This window comes from Rhinolophus hipposideros, assembly GCF_964194185.1.
Source record: "Rhinolophus hipposideros genome assembly, chromosome: 21".
NCBI classification, from domain to species: domain Eukaryota; kingdom Metazoa; phylum Chordata; class Mammalia; order Chiroptera; family Rhinolophidae; genus Rhinolophus; species Rhinolophus hipposideros.
The window spans coordinates 10,700,181-10,718,613 of NC_138067.1; the positions used below are offsets into that span (position 1 = coordinate 10,700,181).

The following is an 18,433-nucleotide window of genomic DNA, read 5'->3' on the forward strand; positions in this document are numbered from 1 at the left end:
GCTTTTTTATTTCCTAGTATGATGTGGGAAAGTGGGACATTAGTCTACTTGCAGGTAGAAAGGTGATGATTTTTGTGTGCTGGTACCCAAACAATATGTCTCCAAAATGGTTCAGAGTCAGAGAGATTGCTAATGTTTGAGCTCTGAAAAGGCCCCGTGGGAGCCTCAGTATTTGATGTTGGAAATTTTTTAAAAATCTACTTGATGTATGATTAAAAAGCAAAACTTTCCTGTCTGGAATTTTGGTGTCATTTTAATGCCTGGATTCTGTAGCCCCGCACAACGTCATAGACTACCTTCAGATAGGATTTGATTGTGGGCAGGTGTATTGACCTACATTTTACATGTGGCGGAAAATGAAGCATAGATTTACCCCAGCAGGCTGAAAAATCAGACCCCGAATCCTCATTTCCAGTTCATCCATTTCAGTAAACATCACTGCTTCACTGGGGCATTACAATGTGGGTGTGGGGCACGCACAGGTGAGTCGGGAGGCATGGTCTGGAGGAGGGGAAAGGCATGCAGATCACTGAGTGTGCCCCGGGCCACCAGTGGGGGTGGGGTGGGGGGGGAGATGATGGTGCCGTTCCACGGTACATAGGAGGGCAAAGATTGGTGCAACTTTTTAGCAAGGGCAAGTTGGCAATGATATATCAAAAGCTCAAAAGTGATCTGTGACTCAGCAGTTGAAGTTTTAGGAACCAATAAAGATGTGTGCAGAGGTGTGTGTTCAAGGATGTTTATCTCATAGTTGTTTATAGAAGCAAAAGGGGAAAAAAACTGGAAACAACCTACATGCCTAACAGTAGAGGAGGTTAAATAAATGGGAGTGCACTCATACCAGGGAACTGCAGGCAGCTGCGAATTATGCTGCCAAAGTTACCCACTTGAACAGATGTCCTCCTATACATATAATAATAATGGTGAGGACAGATCACACTTACATGGCATTTGCCATGTGCCAGGCACAGTCCTAAGTGCTTTCTATACATTAACTCATCATAGCCACCCTATGAAGGATGTGCTATTATTTCCTCCTTTTTACAGATGAGGAAACAGACACAGAGAGGTTAAGTCTCTAGCCCAAAGTCACGCAGATGGTAAGTGGCTGGCTGGGATTTGAATCAGGATATCTGGCTCCAGAGTCCAAAAGATGGTTCAAAACAGTGTTTTTTGGTTTTTGTTTGTTTGTTTGTTTGTTTAAAGATTTTGTTGGGGAAGGGGAACACAGGGCTTTATTGGGAAACAGTGTGTACTTCCAGGACTTTTTTCCAGTTCAAGTTGTTGTCCTTTCAATCTTAGTTGTGGAGGGCGCAGCTCAGCTCCAGGTCCAGTTGCCATTGCTAGTTGCAGGAGGCACAGCCCACCTTCCCTTGCGGGAGTTGAACCGGCAACCTTGTGGTTGAGACTGGACCACGGACCACAGGAGAAGGTGACGTGATGCCTGCAGCGAGATGTTTCCCACTGCTGGCATTGAAGACGGGCCGCCAGGCAAGGAGTGCAGGGAACACAGCCCTAGCAGCTGGAAGAGGCAGGAGATTCTCCCCTAGACCCTCCAGGGGGACAGCGGTCCTGCCAACACCTGGATTTCCACCCAGTACAGCTGAGTTTGGACTACTGATCTCTAGAACTCTAAGACAATGGATGTTTTAAGCCACCAAAGTTGTGATTTGTTACCACTGCCTTGGGAAACCAAGACGGGGTGTGTACCGGTCAGACTCTGTGCCTCAGCCTCTGCAGAGGGTGGCACCACGGGGTCTGGAAACCTGGTTCTGATCGGCCCGAGCTGTGTGACCTTGAGCTGAGCCTGGCCCAGCCCAGAGGGGTCCTGAGGATCAGCTGGGAGAGCCCCTGGACCCTGTTTTGTGAACATTGACAGGATGTGAGCTTGCTCCCCACCTCACACAAACCTCATTGTGCCCCCTCCCCTTTTCTTAATCTTCAAGTGCCTTAAACCACAGGTGATAGGTACATCCAACCAGAATGACCATGCGTCTTAAGCCCCATAACAAATACCTCTGAGGACCGAAATGTTGTTCCAGGTCACCTGTTGGGAAGAGGTGGCCGGGCAGGTGCTGTGTGCCTGGTGATGCAGTGCATCCTGGGTAGGTGAGATGGGGAGGGGACCTGAGCCTTCTCAGAGGGGGTGGAGGGAATATTTCTAGGGTGTCCTCTCCCCAGACTGGGAGGTTTCGTAGCCAAGTCCAAGGTTTGCAGCCCCCAGGATCATAGTCTGTGCACCCGAGACTGTTTCCTGACAGCCTGCGCCAGTGGCCAGGCTCTTGCAGGCCGGAAGTGGCTTGTAAGAATGTTGCCCATGTTATTGTCCCAGAGTAGAGATGTCCTGAGGGGGCCTGGAGCCTGGGGGTGGAGCAGGGGAGCTGATTGGTTCTCCTTCAGGAAGATCCCATCCTGTCCCACCCTGAGCCCTTGCACAAGCCTTTCCTCATCCATAAAGTGAGAGCTCTGAGCCCTTGCCAGCTCCATGCTATTCATGTGAACTCGGCATATCGGGCTGGGGCAGAGAGGGGTAGTGGGCAGGGATGGCCTGGAGAGCCCTTGAAATCCCAGGTGGCCATCTAGTAGGCCCCAAGGTGTCCTGGGGGTGCTTTTGACCATCACAGGTTTGGATTCATCTAACGGAAGTGCCTGGGCTGAAAAAGACCTAAACTGCTAAAGTGGACGCTGGTGCTGCCGTGTGAGTGTGGTGGGGAAGGCTGCCTCTAACCCCATGAGCCCTCTGGCCCCACACCTGGGCCTGGCTGCCTGGGTGTGATCGCCAGATGGGTGGGTGGCATGCTGGCCCCTCTGGAGGTTATGTTAGGTCTCTTGGTTACAAGTGACAAAAACTGAATGTAGACGGACACAAAGAGGGGAATGTGGGGTGTCCATCAGCCTCTGTGTCTCCCCCTCTGCTCCATAGCATAAAGATCCAGGGCAAGTGTGTCTGTGTTTCTGGGAAGTTTGCCAAATTCGGCAAAGATACACACCGGAATGGAGGCACCTTTGTTAAGGAAACTTGAGACTATGTGGCAAAAAGTACCAAACTGGGCTTTTCAACTTTTGAATGTAGGTCATGGTTACCTGTGTGGATACACTTACCGTGGGTTCGTGGGTTCGTGAGGGGTGCGTTAGAAGGAGCTGGTGCACTAGTGGAAGAGAGAATAATCGCTTCATGGATTGTATTACAGAGAGGAAGCTGCAGGTCCTGGATCAGCGCCAGCATCTCCCTGTTGTTCCTCGGGCAAGTCCCAACCTTTCCCTTTGCTTTGAGTTCCTTTAGCACGTTAGGGTAGGTCTCCAAGAAAAATGCCCCAAGTTTAGATTAACTTCAATGGTATGTGACAGAAAGCCCAAGCTAATCATAGATGAAGCAAGCTAAAAGTGTGTTTCCCTCTTTCATAAACAGAGCCTGGAGGTAGGCATCATCCAGAATCATGGCTTCATGATTCTCAGGTCCCTAGACTCCTTCTATGTTGCCACCTTTAGTATCTTGCCTCAGGGTCCAAACTGGCCGTTCAGACTCCCACTGTCACGTGTGTATTCCAGCCAGGAGGAAGGGTTGAAGAACGGCATGTCTCCCCGCTGTACGACCACTACCCCAAAGTCACATGCTTCCATTTCCATCTTACTGGAAGAATGTTGCCACAGGATCATAAATAGGTTTTATTCCCACTGTCCACCTGCCCATCTAAAATGCTGGGATCTGTTATTAAGGAAGAAGGGGAGAACAGATATTGGGGGACAATTCATCGTCTCTGCCACGATAGGACTTTTTTACTGGCTCCACACAGAAGCTGCCCACATGGGATGTGTTATGGAGAGTCCAGTTCTGTCTGCCCTTGGCCTTGGTCTGGGGATTGGAGGTTTATTGATGTCTGTGTTTCACGCCTGAAGCCATGCTGTGTACAGAAACTGTTCACTCATTGGTCCTGTGTCACAATAGGAGAAAATGTTAGAAAAGAGCTATGCTGTGTCAACTTTAAGACACACATTTTTTTCATACTTTAAGATCTCTAAAATACAGTCTCTGACATGGACCGCAGAATGTGCAGCTTGGAGGGAAATCCTGGAGACAGTAGTGGCACACTCTTGGAAAATGCTGCATCCCCAGTGGTCTTGATGTCAGAGGAGCCAGCACTGCCTCAGAAAGCACGGACGCCAGCAACTTCCAGACAGTAATTCAGAGGCATCAGAACCTGAATGTAAAGAAGTTTTAGGAAGACCTTAAACAGTTTAGTTCGCTTATATTTTTCTTTTAAAGAATTCACAAGAGTGATAGACGTTTTTTAAAAATCTGGGTCCAATGCAAGGAACCAGGGCTCCGTGGAGAAGTGGTTGACCCCAGGGTTGAGGTAGAGAAAGTGAAAGATGAGTTTGGAACATCATATGGGGCTAGAAAATTAGAAACTACTCAAAAAATAATGGGTGCATGGTGAAAGGACCCAAGAGCCAATTTAAAGGAACCTGCAATGGCCACATCTGGCACAATTTGAATAACGAAATTAATAATGATCGCAATGGATTATAACCCACTGAATAAAATAAATATCTATGACTTCAGACTAATGTGAATAAATAATTGAATAAGTAAATGGAGGAGAAAGGGTAGCTCTTTCTTACAGGACAATTCCAATTAATAAATGTAGAAAGGATGATGGAAATAGAAAAGTATCAATAAGCGAACACCTTGATAATAATTGTAGGCAAGAGTCATCAATGGTTGCTAAAATTAGTGGGCAGAAGTCTGATAAGAAACAAGACGTTTACATAGTTTCAAAGTATCTTCCCACAGATACTTACTAGTTACAAAAGGAAATAGAGTAACATTACAGTGGAGAAACCTGCAGACACCGCCTCAATCAAATGATGAAGGTTAGTATCCCTAGTAATAAGACACACTGACATCACTTACCCCCAAGAGGAGGCAGTGATGAGGACAGATCAGTCCTCTCGTATTCTTGTCAAAAATACATAACCTTGGTCTAATCATAAGCAAACAACAGACAAACCCATATTGGGGGACGTTCCACAGATACGTCTAATAAGTATTCTTCAAAAGTACCAACATCTTGAAAAACAAAGACTGAGGAACTGTCCCCACCTGGAGGAGACGACGTGACACCCAAATGCAGTGTGGCCTCCTGGATTGGGACATTATTGGGAAAACGGATAGAATTTATATACCGTATCAAATCAGTGTTTCATTTCCTGGTTTCCCTCATTGGATTACGGTCCTGTAGCATCACATTAGAGGGAGCTGGGTGAAGAGTACGTGGGAAATTTCTGTGCCTGGTCTTCTCTTCAATTTTTCTGTAAGTTTAAATTATTGCACAATAAAACGTTACAAGGTGGGGGGAAGTATTATGTCTTCATTTTGGCAGTGCTTTTTCCTTTGCCATGGGTACGTACAATGTTAGTGTGAGTTATAATCAATGGCATCTTAGATTGGATAAAATCTGCTATGTGGAATAAAAATCTCCTTTTATACCCTTCCAAATCCATGTCCTTCCCTCGAGATAAGCATTGTTACAGTCACTCTGAATCATGTGAGGACCTTTTTCTAAATTTCCAAATGTGTACTTGTTCAGTACATATGCTTTTTACACAAATGGGCTTCTTTATGCTTACTATTCTGTGACATGCCTTTGTCTTTAGACTGCATGTTTTAGAACGCTGTGTGTCTGAATGGAGATTCCTCAGTTTTTAAATAGCTGCGTGCTGCTCTGGGGTGTAGGTGTTCCCTAGCTTTTGGTTACATTCTCCTGATGTTCATTTGGGTTGTTTCCACATTTTTATTCTACACAGTGCTGCAGCAAGCTTCCTTGCACACTGCCTCTTTTTTTTTTCTTTTTTTTTTAAATTAATTGGGGTGACAATTGTTAATGAAATTACATAATTTCAGGTGTACAATTCTGTATTACATCATCTATAAATCCCATTGTGTGTTCACCACCCAGAATCAGTTCTCCTTCCATCACCATATATTTGATCCCCCTGACCCTCATCTCCCTCCCCCCACCCCCCCCGCACACTGCCTCTTAATGTACACGTGGGTGTTTCCTTTAGGATAAAGACAGAATTGCAGAGTTGACAGATAATTACAGTTTTACAAACTACCGACTTGCCTTTTAAATAAAGGTGAACCCACTGCCATCCAATTGGCAGTCTGTGAGAGGAAGTGCTGTTTCCCACACCCTCACCAGCACTGAATGTTATCAGTCTTTTAGTAGTTTGCAGTCTGAGTGAAGAATCATTCATACGTTCTTTCATTTCATCTCATTCAACAAAATATATTGAGTGTCAGCAGAAAAATATGAATGATTGTTCTTATTGTTGTAACTGTAAGGATATGACGGGGAAAGGCATTCCAGGCAGAGGGAACAGCATGGACAAAGGCACGTGCTTCCTATGGGTAGGATATACCTCCTGAGGCAGCTGGGGTCTTTAGCTCTGAGGGTCAGAATCTCAATATGGCTGCCTTAAGCACAGTGGGAATGTGCTGGAAGGATGTGTGTGTGTGTGTGTGTGTGTGTGTGTGCGCGCGCGTGTGCGCGTGTGTGTGCGCGTGTGCAGGGTGGTGGTAGTTGTGGAGAGAGAGGAATTCATAGGCCCAAATCAAGGAAAAGCAGGAGAACTGGTCTAGTTCAGGTTGAACATAAATCAAGGGCTATAACTAGAGAGGAAATGGAGGCTGGGCCAGAGAAAGAAATCGTGTTCCCTGCATCCTGCTGTCATGCCACCTGCTTGGGGAGACCGAGTACTGGTGGAGTGGGGTTTCAGAGCATGGGACCTGTCACAGGGGGACTGGCCCCAGTCGCTCCCTCCTTGAGCCTTTTTTTTCCTCCTCTGTGAAATGGGGATGCTGAGGGAAGGTCAAGTTCCTGTCCTACTCCCAGTGCTTCCCAACCCTTCAAAGTCAGGACAGGACAGTACCAGGAGGGACCCCCTGCCTGTACCGCTCCAAACTCCCTACACGTATCTAGTGCCGTTGGAAGTTGAGTTCCTGATTTCTGAGGTCTCTGGTTTTGGGGATTCCTTTTAAACTGTGGTGCTGGTGTGGGGTGGGTAGAAGGGTGTTTGGAGGCACAGGCCTGGACAGGAGTCATTCCTTTTCTGTGGCACAGACCCCTCTGGCCAGGCCCGCTTTGGCTGTCCTCCTGCCGCAGTTGCGGCTTATTTCATTTGTTTGTGCCTTTTCTTGTATTAATGGGCCCTAATAACCAGGATTTTCAGGGGTACAGCATCCACAGGGCACCTTGGACCGCCACTTGGACCATTTATTTCACAGTCCATCCTCCTTTCTCGCACAGTTTGGTTTCTCCCTGCCCCACAGGGTCTGGTTCACCTACAGGGTTTCTCCTGCATACACTAACTTTGCTTAGGTCTTGCCTTCCTTCTGTCAGTTCTTGGGTTTCTCGGTGCGACAGCTCTTGCTGTTTTGGGATGGGGAGCAATTCTTCGTTGTGCAGCACGGTCCCTACTACATTGCACGACCTTTCTCACCTCTGGCTCCTGGGCACTAAATGCTGGTAGGAGTCCCCTATTGTTGACACAAACCCCAAATCCCCACAATATATTTCCAAACCTCCCTTTCCTCTGTCTGAGCAATGCTTCCCGTTCAATAGCTGCTTTATTCCGTAGGGTATGTAACTATCACCTATCAATTTAATTGAAGCATTTATTGAATAGTTTCAGGAATGACCATGTAGTCACTTGTATTTTTTAACCCTAATAAATCTGAGGGTTCACATGGCCCAGGTCTCAGCACAGAATCACATTTGAAGAAGCACAAATCAGCAACCAAAAATAACTGAAAAGAAATGCAATTCCTCGAAAAGAATCCACCCGTATTCGCAGGGCCAGGGGCCTCTCACAGGTCTCTGTCATCCCGCTGAAGAGGCTGTGTTTCCTCTCCCCCATCCCTTTCCTGTCCCTTTATTGCGAACTTCAGGGGAGCCTCCCTCCCAGCAGGTTTGAACCCTTCCTCAGAGGACAGGAGGAAGAAAACTGTGTTTGTCTTAAGTAGGCAGACCCCTATCACGTATCTTAAACTATTTTTGTCCCATCCAAGTGGGTACAAAAATCTTCCATTTAAAAGGCATTTTTCTATCCTGAGTTGTTTCTGTCACACCTCAGAACTTTCTGAAGTGGACCAAGGGAGACTAAACGCCCACTTTGCGGGTAAGCAACCCTTTTAGGGATTTGCTCAAAATAAAGGTAGACAATGAGTGACGTATAAGAAATAGCGGCCATGGTCCCTATAACACCAGGCCTCACCATTGGTAAGCAGAGGGTTGGGACTCATCCCAGGCCCATTTGGTTTTAACACTCCATGTTGCCTTCAGGGAATGGGGATCAGAGGGGAAAAGAGCAGAGTGAAAAGTGCCATCACTGTTGCCTCACAGACCCCTGGGGTGGCCCAGGCTACCCTGCTCTGTGCTAGTTAACTCCTTGCAGACCTGACCCAGGCTTCCTTGGGGGAGGTTGTTAGGTATCTCATTTTCTCTCTTTCATTACTTCATCTTTATTAAGATATAATTGACATATAACGTTGTGTAAATTTAAAGTGTACATAGGATTTGATAAGGAATCTCATTTTCTTATAACTTATTTAACAGCTCTTTTAAAAAGATTTTTATTAAAAATTTAGCTAACATACAATATTATATTAGTTTCAGGAGTACACCATAGTTATTCAACATTTACATACCTAAAGAAGTGAGCATAAGTCCAGCAACCATCTGGCACCGTACTACGCTATCGCAATGTTATTGACTATATAATTTTTCATGGCTCTTGTTTGTTTTTTAAATCAGAACTTTCTTAAGAAGAACCTCCTCTGCCTTTCCCTCTGGCCTCTGTTTTGGAGCCCCACATCACCACCTGCTGGGCTCTGGGCTGTCTCTGTTTTCTACTGGCTGAGACATCCCCAGCTCTCTGGATTAGAAGGTTTCTCTCCAGCCCCCTTCTCCACCACCCCCTCCATCACAGGCCACCTGTCCCTGCACTGCCCACTCTCAGCCCTTTTAATAGCACCATCCTTGAGGAGGATGCTCTCCAGAGTGGTTTCAAAACAGGCCTGGGTGAGGGCGGGGACACCCCAGAGCTGCCAAGGTGTTTAATCCAGTTGGGTGCTCAGGAAGCTGGTAGCTAAAAAAGTCCTAATGGGGGAAGAGTTTCCCAAGGTGGGAATCCTTCTTTTAACTCCCCACCCAGATGGATGGCTGAGTGTGCAACCATCAGAAAGGATGGAAGCGAAGGGGCGGGGAGGATGCCTTTCTAAAAATACAGCCCATCTGCATTGTGTTAGCTGGTTTCCCTGGAAACCACTGGGAACAGAGCTCTCCTGCACGGCACCAAGGGGCTGGGACCTGGGGGCTGCGGGGCAGGGGCCTCCCTGTCTGGCCTCTGCGCTAGGAACAGGCTCTCCCATGGGTCTCCACAGCTCTTCATTAGCCATCCATGAGGCCCGAGTGGCCCGCAGCTGCCAGCCCAGCCTCAGCACGTCTCACCCCAAACTCGACTCTGGAGGGGACCCTTATGCCTTGAGGCACCAACTTTGTAACACTGGAGAGAGAGCTGATGCTTTGAGCTTCTCACGGAAAGGAAGGAAGCCCAGGGAAGGTCTGGAGCTGAAACCTGGTCTCGTGACAGCTCTGCCACCGAAATGGGTTTCATCCATGGCCCTGTGCCCTTGGGTTTCAAGCAACCACTGTGCCAACTCCCGAGTCCCTGGGCCTTCCATTGATAGAAGCCAAAGCAGCAGGGATGGGCAGGGGTGAGATGTGGCTGGAGGAAAAGGGGCATCTTCTGACCAAACAGCTAGTGGAATTGGCAGCCTTTCGGGGCAGAAGGGAATGTCTGAGGGCTTCATCTGTAAGAAAGGCTAAAAATAGAGTTGGGAAGGAAAGGAGGGAGGGTGGGGAGAAAGGAAAGAAGGAAGGAACCCATGAGGTCAGGCAGCCGTGGTGTTACAGAATAAGCACCGGATTAGACTAGGTGTCCAAATACCAGGTTTCCAGGCCTGGCCCCATCTTCACCTGCCAGTGAACCTCTCTTAGCCTTGGTTTCCTCACCTCACTGCTTACCAGGGTGAAGTCAAATAGCAGAAGAAAGCACTTTGTGAGCTAGGAAATGCTGTGCAAGGATAAGGAATTGTCACTGATCTTCAACCAAATAGTCTTTTTTTGTAATGTTTTTTCCTGATTTCAGACTTATAGGCCCTCATTTTCAGTCTTTCACTCAGGGATAATGCCTGTTAACTTTCTGATGTACATCCTTCCAGGCTTTGTTTGTGGGGCTGTTTGTATTTCTCATAATTTGAATACTATATGTTTTATAACTGCTTTTTCTATTTATTATGACACAAGCATTGCCCCATGTTATTGAATATCTTTTAAAAGTCACTGACCCATAGTGTATTTGTCTAATGCCCTTTTCATAGGAACTTAACTTCTTCCAGTTTTTCTCTAATACTATAAATGGCATGGCGGTGAGCGTTCGCTCAGATAAGTCATTAGGTGCCCTCTCTGGTTTCCTTAGGAAATTTCTTCCAGGAAGAGGATTGCCGAGTCTGGGAGTATGAATCTTTTAAGTAATGTTAATTCATTCTGCAAAACGGCCCTCCAGAAAGATGTCTCAATTTATACACCCACAAGCAATATAAGAAAAATGCCAGTTTCACTGCAAAGTTTGCCGGTTCCATTGGCCAAAACAAAGTATCTTGTTTTAATCTGAATTTCTTTGACTTCTAGTGAGCTTTAATATTTTCCCATGTATTTATTAGCCATTGTTAATTCTTTGATGAATTTCCAGGTCATGTCCTCGGCTGGTTTTTCTCTTAGGGTATTCTAATCTATGCCATCCTGAAATCCAAGGGAGGGATGGCAGTGCCAGGCTAGACGGATTGTGGGCTGATGGTCTCCATGTGGCATCCCTCCCTTCCGGTGGTCGGTCATGATGGGCACCCCCTCCTTCAACATCACACTACCAGGGCCCCCCTTTCTCCCCTCGGCTATCCTCGCCCAGGACAGTATCAGCTCTGTCCCCCTGTCCCCTAGGACCCCACTAACAAGTTCTAAACACAGAGGGCTTCTGTCTGCCTTTGACAAATTGTTTTAGGAATCGCCCTGTATTGCTTTTCTTCCCTGACGTCTTTCGTTTTGTTTGTTTGTTTTAAAGCATGTTTTAACTTTTAAGAACAAAGAGTAACATTGCATCCTTAAGCCAAGCAGGCGAGCCTTGCAGACAGAGCCTTGCTGCCCTGATGACGGGCTGCGATGGGCCTGCGCTTGGCGACCCGGGGATGGAGCGGTCCGTGTGGTACTGGTGCCCCTGCCCCAGCCCGGGCTTGTGTTGGGAGAGTCACAGCAGGCCCCAACCCTCGTCCTCCCTCCCCAGGGCTCCTGCTTCACGACGTGACCATGGCCGGGCTGCAGGAGCTGCGATTCCCGGAGGAGAAGCCGCTGCTCCGGGGCCAGGACGGCGCGGAGCTGGTGAGTCCTCCCCCTTGCGGTCCTGGGGCGGCGGGCGCCCTCTGGTGGCCAGGAAGGAAACCGCCTTTCCCCTCCTTTATGCCGAGCTGACCTTTCATGCGGGCGAGCCTCGCACCAGGAATCCTTAGGCCACCCTGAGAAATCCAGTCCCCTGCCTTGGGAGCGTTCCCGGCCAGGCTGAGCGCCTATGCGACTAACATCCAGCCAACCTCGCTGTGGCTTTGGCTGTCTTTGAGGCTGGGAGGCCGTTTAGGACAGTTACTCCCGTTTGATAACACTGAGGCACAGAAAGGTTAATTCACTTGGCCGAGGTCACACAGCCATCAGGCAACAGAGCCTGACTCAACCCCTGGTTCTGGGAGACCCTTAAACCCCAAAAGGGTACCTGCTAGGCAGTGCTGCCTCCAGCAAGGATGGTGCCTCCCCATCTGTGAGGGCCTATTCCCAGTCTGTAGCTTCTCTGGTTTTTCCTTACAAGCTCTGAGATATGAGAGCAAGTGTCACCAACAGTGGCTCCAGGATCAGGGCTGGAGGCACTTGAGGTTGTTATTTTGTCCTAAAGGACCCTCATTGGGGCTCTAGGCGTTAAATTCATTATTTCTACCGCACACTTTCTTGTTGTGATGACACCTGGCACCCTTTCCCTTTCGCTCCCTCCACGGAAAAGCTGTGCTCATAGATTTCTGAGGCCTCAGGGCTGGGGGGTCTCTCCTGGTTATGCTTCCCAGCCCCCGTCCTCCTCCCTCCTCCCCCCTAATTTACAGGTGGACAAGCCGGGACCCAAGTCCCTGAACTGGTCTCTGCCCCGCAAGGTGAGCCCAATAGCCACTGAGCACCACGTGTTGGGACAGAGTAGTAGCTGGTTGGGGTTCCAGGGGCCCAACCCCACGAGCCTAGCAGTCCTTCCCAGAAGGGTACAGTCTTATATTTAAGACAGAACCCTGAGTTAACTTATAAGTTCAGATTATCTGAGGGCAGCCCCCCCAGGAATGGTCAGGGATGGCTGGTGAGCTGGAAAATGTACACTTTACAGGCCCTCTATTTTCATCGCACTCCCTCCCTGCTCAAGGCCCCATCATCACTTGTCCAGATGCTTGCAGGAAACTCTGCACTGGCCCCTTTACTCTGCACAACCCTCTGAAAATACATCATGTCACTCGTCTGCTTCACGGGCTCGTCTGGTCCGTGGCTGCTGTCTCACCGAGAGTTACAGCCACAGCCCTTCCTGAGGCCCAAGATGAGACCTGTACACGCCACTTGCCACATTCTCCCCTGCTCACTCCTCTCCTGCCTCCCAGGCTCGTTGCTCTTCATGGAACAAACCGATCGTATTCCCAGCTGTTCTCTCTGCCAGGGATACATTAGCCCAGTAGTTTTCAGGGCTGGCCCCTTGTCATTCAGGGTGTTATGTGAGGTCTCAGCTCCGCTCCCCCATAAGGACGCAGGATATGGCGAGGCCAAAAAGGAACACCCACGGAGCCTTGGATAGGGGGTTCATATTCTCACCGGTGGCTGGGTTGGAGACAGAGGAAACAGGATCCACACGATCTGCAACCTGCTGTCTGCTTCTCTGCCAGCCAACCAACCCCACTTGCTAGCTGCAATCCGCTGTGCTAACTGCAACCCGCCATGCTAACTGCAATCCTCACTTGCTAGCTCAGTCACCATCCGCTGTTAGCATAGCCACAACCATTATATTAGTGGCCAATGGCTCACTGGTTACAGCTGATAGCCAACTAGCCACAGCTGATGGCCATCCGATCAGAGTTGATGGCCATTTACTACCTGAGCCAGCACCTTTCCATGTGAGGCTGAGAACCTAGAAACTGCACTCCTGGTTCTGTCCCCACATTCCATCCCTCCAGGGTCTCGCCTCACAATCTACGCGACAAGTGTCTTCCGCAAGGGGCCCTGTGCGAGGAGCCTGGAGGTGAATGCAATATCCTGGGCACAGCCAGGGTTCTCAGGGCACAGCTAGGGTTTCTCAGGGCACCACCAGTCTTTCTGGACACAGCCAGGGTTCTCAGGGCACAGCCAGGGTTTCTCAGGGCACAGCCAGTCTTTCTGGGCACAGCCAGGGTTCTCAGGGCACAGCTAGGGTTTCTCAGGGCACCGCCAGTCTTTCTGGGCACAGCCAGGGTTCTCAGGGCACAGCTAGGGTTTCTCAGGGCACCACCAGTCTTTCTGGGCACAGCCAGGGTTCTCAGGGCACAGCCAGGGTTTCTCAGGGCACCGCCAGTCTTTCTGGGCACAGCCAGGGTTCTCAGGGCACAGCCAGGGTTTCTCAGGGCACCGCCAGTCTTTCTGGGCACAGCCTGGGTTCTCAGGGCACAGCCAGGGTTTCTCAGGGCACCGCCAGTCTTTCTGGGCACAGCCAGGGTTCTCAAGGCACAGCTAGGGTTTCTCAGGGTACCGCCAGTCTTTCTGGGCACAGCCAGGGTTCTCAGGGCACAGCTAGGGTTTCTCAGGGTACCGCCAGTCTTTCTGGGCACAGCCAGGGTTTCTCAGGGTACCGCCAGTCTTTCTGGGCACAGCCTGGGTTCTCAGGGCACCGTGCTGGAACAATAGTGGCTCACTGCCAAGGTGCTTACATATACTCCATGGAGGCCAGTTGAGACACAAAAGCAAACATCCGCCTGCACCCCAACAAGGGGTCTTCCTGCACCGACCTCCCTGGCGGCTGAGCGAGACACAGGAAGCAAACGTCCTCCAATTCCACTGCAGGGTGGTACGTTCGTTCCCAAGCAAATAGTCAAGGGGGCCATTAAATTAGGGATGGAGCCCATTCCCCATAGTCCACAGTCATTCACCAGGGCTGTGCATTGGCCTTACAACGTGTGCCCTCTCCGCAGGGTGAGGGCTCCAAGTCCTTCCCAACCTGGGGGTGAGGGACGACCTTGACCTCACCCTCATCTCCCACGGAGGACTCAGCAAGCGTTTCCTCCTGGGACTACAAGTCCTGCATCCGGGCTGCCTCAGCAAGCACTTCCCAGCCCACATGGTCACAATGACTTTTGCTTTCTCTGGCCTGTGATGGTCGGAGAACCGGAGAACCGTCCACATCTTCCCACCTCTCCACGGGAGTCCAGCTCTCCGGCGGCTGCTCCTCCTGGTCTTCCTGAGACTGAGTGTTCATACGCACAAACTGCTCCACCATCTTTTGGAGAGCTTTGGCTGGCGCCGTCCCCTGCTTGCTTCGCAGTGTGTCAGGCAGGGTCTCCCGGGGGTGTCAGGTGGGGTCTCTGGTCCCGCTCCCCACACAAGAACGCAGGATATGGTGAGGCCAAAAAGGAACACCCACGGAGCCATGGATGGGGGTTCATATCACTGTAGTCTCGCTGGCGGCTGGGTTGGAGACACAGGAAGCAGGATTCACACGATCTGCAACCTGCTGTCTGCTTCTCTGCCAACCAACCAACCCCACTTGCTAGCTGCAATCCGCCATGCTGACTGCAATCCGCACTAGCTCAGCCACCATCCACTGCTAACCCCCATTTTTCTGCTAGCATAGCCACAGCAGTTATATTAGTGGCCAATGGCTCACTGGTTACAGCTGGCGGCCAAATAGCCACAGCTGATGGCCATCTGATCACAGTTGATGACTATTTACTACCTGAGCCAGCACGTTTCCACCTGAGGCCAAGAGCCTGGAAACTGCACTCCTGGCTCTGTCCCCCACACCCCTCATTTTATTCAGGCTCTGCTCAAAGGCCCCGTCCTCAGAGAGGCCTCCTCTGACCACCAGGTCTAATATTGACACCCCAGCATGCTCGGTGCCCTAGCACTCACCACCCTCGGGCCGTGCCGTGCAGGCTTCCGGAACACAGACCCTGTGGATTTTGTTCCCTGGGTCCTCCCGGCGCCTAGCAGCGTAGGCAATGATGGGCCAGGTGGAAGCTATAGGTTGTGATACAGCTCAGAAGAAAGCAGTTTCTCAGAACTTTCTGAAAAGTTCCTCCACCCCACAACCAGCCTTCTGGTGAGGGGACCCCTGCACCCATCATAAGAGCTGAGGTATGAGGGTTACAGGTCAGCCTGCACAGAGGTGCTGCCTGCTGGTACGGGGTGTGCTGAGGGCACACGTCCTGTGCCTATCCCACCCCTCACCTCAGCAGGGCATCCCAAGAGAGGTCCTCACACCCCTTCTCTGCCAGCCTGGCCCAGCCCCTTGGTGCCCTTCCCTCCATGACTCCGTGAGCACTGCCCCCTTTGACCAGCAGCCTCTCTGCCTTCTTTCTGCTGCATTTGTCCCTCACCTCATCCTACCTGGACCAGAGCCAGGGTCTCAGCTTAGGGTCCCGTGACCCCCTCCCCTCCTCCCCTGCCAGCACTGCTGTTCACAGCCCTGCTGTGAACCTGGTCACATCTGCTTTTCCCAAAGACGCGTAACAGCCTCCCCCCATCCTCAACTCCCCAAAACCCTCCCAAGTGTTCCCAGTGGGGCCTTTGCAGATTTCAGGGACACCTGGTGCAGTCCTGCCTTGCTCTTTGCCTTCCAGAGCCATTTGTAGCCAGATGGTTACACTTGTAGACAGACCCTCCTTTTCCAGCTACAGTTTGTGAAAATGTCTGTCCCTTTCGCTTTTTAAATCTTCCTCAACCTACTGGGTGCAAGTCCCTTGAGTCCAGTGAAGAGTGGATACTTCTACGCATTACCTGCCATCCCTCCCACTCCTCCATTCCGTCACCTCCTATACCCCCAAGGCAGTTCCTCCTGGACCTCCAGGAGGAGGCTTGTATTATTCCTGCTGTTTCTTGGTTTGGGGTCCTGCCCTTCCCTCAGCTTCCCCTTCTAGGGCCCTGCCATTATCGGCCTCATCCTTTGTGTTGATTTTGCTTTTAACAAAATTGCCTCCTCCCTCTGTCTCTGACACAACTGAGCCCTTAGGGTCTCAAGAATAAAAATCTCTCACATCTCTTTCCCTGGCCCCCCTGGTGCATGGTCTTCCAGTGAGAGGATTCATCAATAATGAGCCTTTCCCCTTCCCCGAGAAGCTCAGGCCCTTCCTCTAGCCCCATCCCCTTCTTCAGAGGTTCCTGGAGTGGCCTCGTGGCCACCATGCTCCCCACACCTCCCCATCACAGCCCCCAGGAGGTGAGGCCTGAGGACAGCCGTTGTTTCTGTGACAGTATGACTGTGTCTTAGTAGTCATGGTCCCCCAAAGACTGGGCTTCCTCTTTGGGTTGTGAGACCCTCTAATGCCTCTGGTTCTCTCCACTACCCTGTCCACCCCAATTGCCAGAGGTAGGTGGTTGGACTTGTCCTTCCTTATTTGGGAAGTAAAACATCAGAATTGGTGGTTTTCTTTTTCCTTTCTACTCCCGTGACTTGGGGTCGTCTTCCTCCTTGTTGCTCGTTAGTGGCCATCCCCTTCTCTTGCTGTATCCTGAGAACAACGTCGTTCTAATCGGATCATCTCGCGTACCACCTGTTATTCAGGAGAGGCTTATGGAGCTTCTAGAGCATCCAGAGTCCAGTGTACGACAGCCCAGTTCCAAGGCGGCAACAACAGTTAACACCATACTTCTCCTTTCATCCTTGTGGACCTTGAGGCTGGGAGGCTAGGTGGCCTGCCCGCAGCTGAGCAGAGAGCAGTGGAGAAGTTTCTAGACAGACACAGTAGGAAGCAAGGCAGAGGCTGGGTTTGCGCTGATTCCCCGTGAGGTTTATTCCTCAAATAAGACCCAAAGAGGGCGCAGAGTGTCTGAACACCGGGCTTCAAACCTCCACTCCTCCGCTCTCCATCTCTGCTGTCTTGGGAACAGTCGGGGTGTCTGAGCCACATTCCTCTCATTTTCCAAGTGAGACTTGTTCAGATCTCTTATCTTTGGGGAGCCCATTCCACGCCAGGCTTTGTGCTGAGAGCAGAGTCAGACGTGGTCCCGCCCTCATAGTGCCTGCAGTCCAGTGGGAGAAATGGGCATCAATCACATGTTCATACTGGTCAGTAAATGAGCCCAAAAGGAGAGGACCTGGTGCTCTGAGAAAGTGAAGCAGGCCAGCCTGGAATGGCGGGAGCCGCTGCCACTGCAGGCCCGGACGGCTCCTTTGTGCAGGCCAGAAAAGCCCCTTGTTCCTGCCTCGCTATCTGAGCCTCAGCTTCCCCGTCTTTAAAGTGGGTATGGTGGTCCTGCACGCTCTGCTGTCCTTCCCTGGCCTCTGGTCTTGTGCCCCGATAGTCAGACCTCGAAAACCATCTGTGGGGGAACAAGACAGTGACCATTGGCAAGGATTTACAGTCAGGGGTTTCAGAGATCTATCTCTTTCTAGCTCTGTGACGCAGCCCCTCTCAGCCACACCCTACTCTCCTGTCAAATGGAAATCTTCACGTTTTAAATGAATAGAGAAAATCGATTTGAGCAGCTGCTCATAGGCTCCTCCGTCAGGCACTTACTAGTCTAGTGCTTGGCGCTTGGGAAGCCCTGGGTCACTTTTGGTAACATTAAGACACAATGGGGAACAGTGAGTGAGTCTGCTCAAGGCCGAGCAGAGCCGTGTGCTCCCCCATCCTCCAACCCCCACCCCTGCAGCCTGGGCCTAACCCCCACCTCCTCTGTTTGCCTTCCCTTAGGAGAACTCTGACGCCTATCTCTTGGCCGTGGACACAGACTGGAAGGTAGGTCTCAGTTCAGCCTCCTGAGATTGGGGACCGACAGCTGGCTGGCCCCTCACCCACCCAGCCTGGTCCCAGGGAAGGGTCACAGCCTGTCATGTGCCCCAGCCTGGAGCGGCAGACGCTTGGCACCTTGCAGCAACAGGAATACCCTTACTGCTCACAGTGGCTCTGCTGCCCCCTGCCCAGTGGGGAAATACCCTCTCCCTCCCTGAACAAGACGGGCAAGGGAGGCCTGGGGGGCAGTGAGGATGGAGATGGGAGGAGGGATGCTGTCATCTGAATCAGCATTTCCCTCCAATGAAAGCCAGGCTGATGCTC

The 18,433-nt window shown here is 50.6% G+C and overlaps 1 protein-coding gene across 8 annotated transcripts in view; it reads left to right on the forward strand.

The window, feature by feature from the left end:
- The window catches only part of NDRG4 (NDRG family member 4), a 39,525-nt gene that overhangs the window by 4,644 nt on the left and 16,448 nt on the right, over positions 1-18,433 (forward strand). For all 8 annotated transcript variants that reach the window (XM_081030980.1, XM_081030977.1, XM_081030976.1 and 5 more), the window contains exons 2-3: positions 11,404-11,498; positions 18,071-18,115. In XM_081030980.1, coding sequence (XP_080887106.1) covers positions 11,427-11,498; positions 18,071-18,115 — 117 coding nt within the window. In that variant the 5' untranslated portion in view covers positions 11,404-11,426. The remainder of the gene's footprint in view (positions 1-11,403; positions 11,499-18,070; positions 18,116-18,433) is intronic.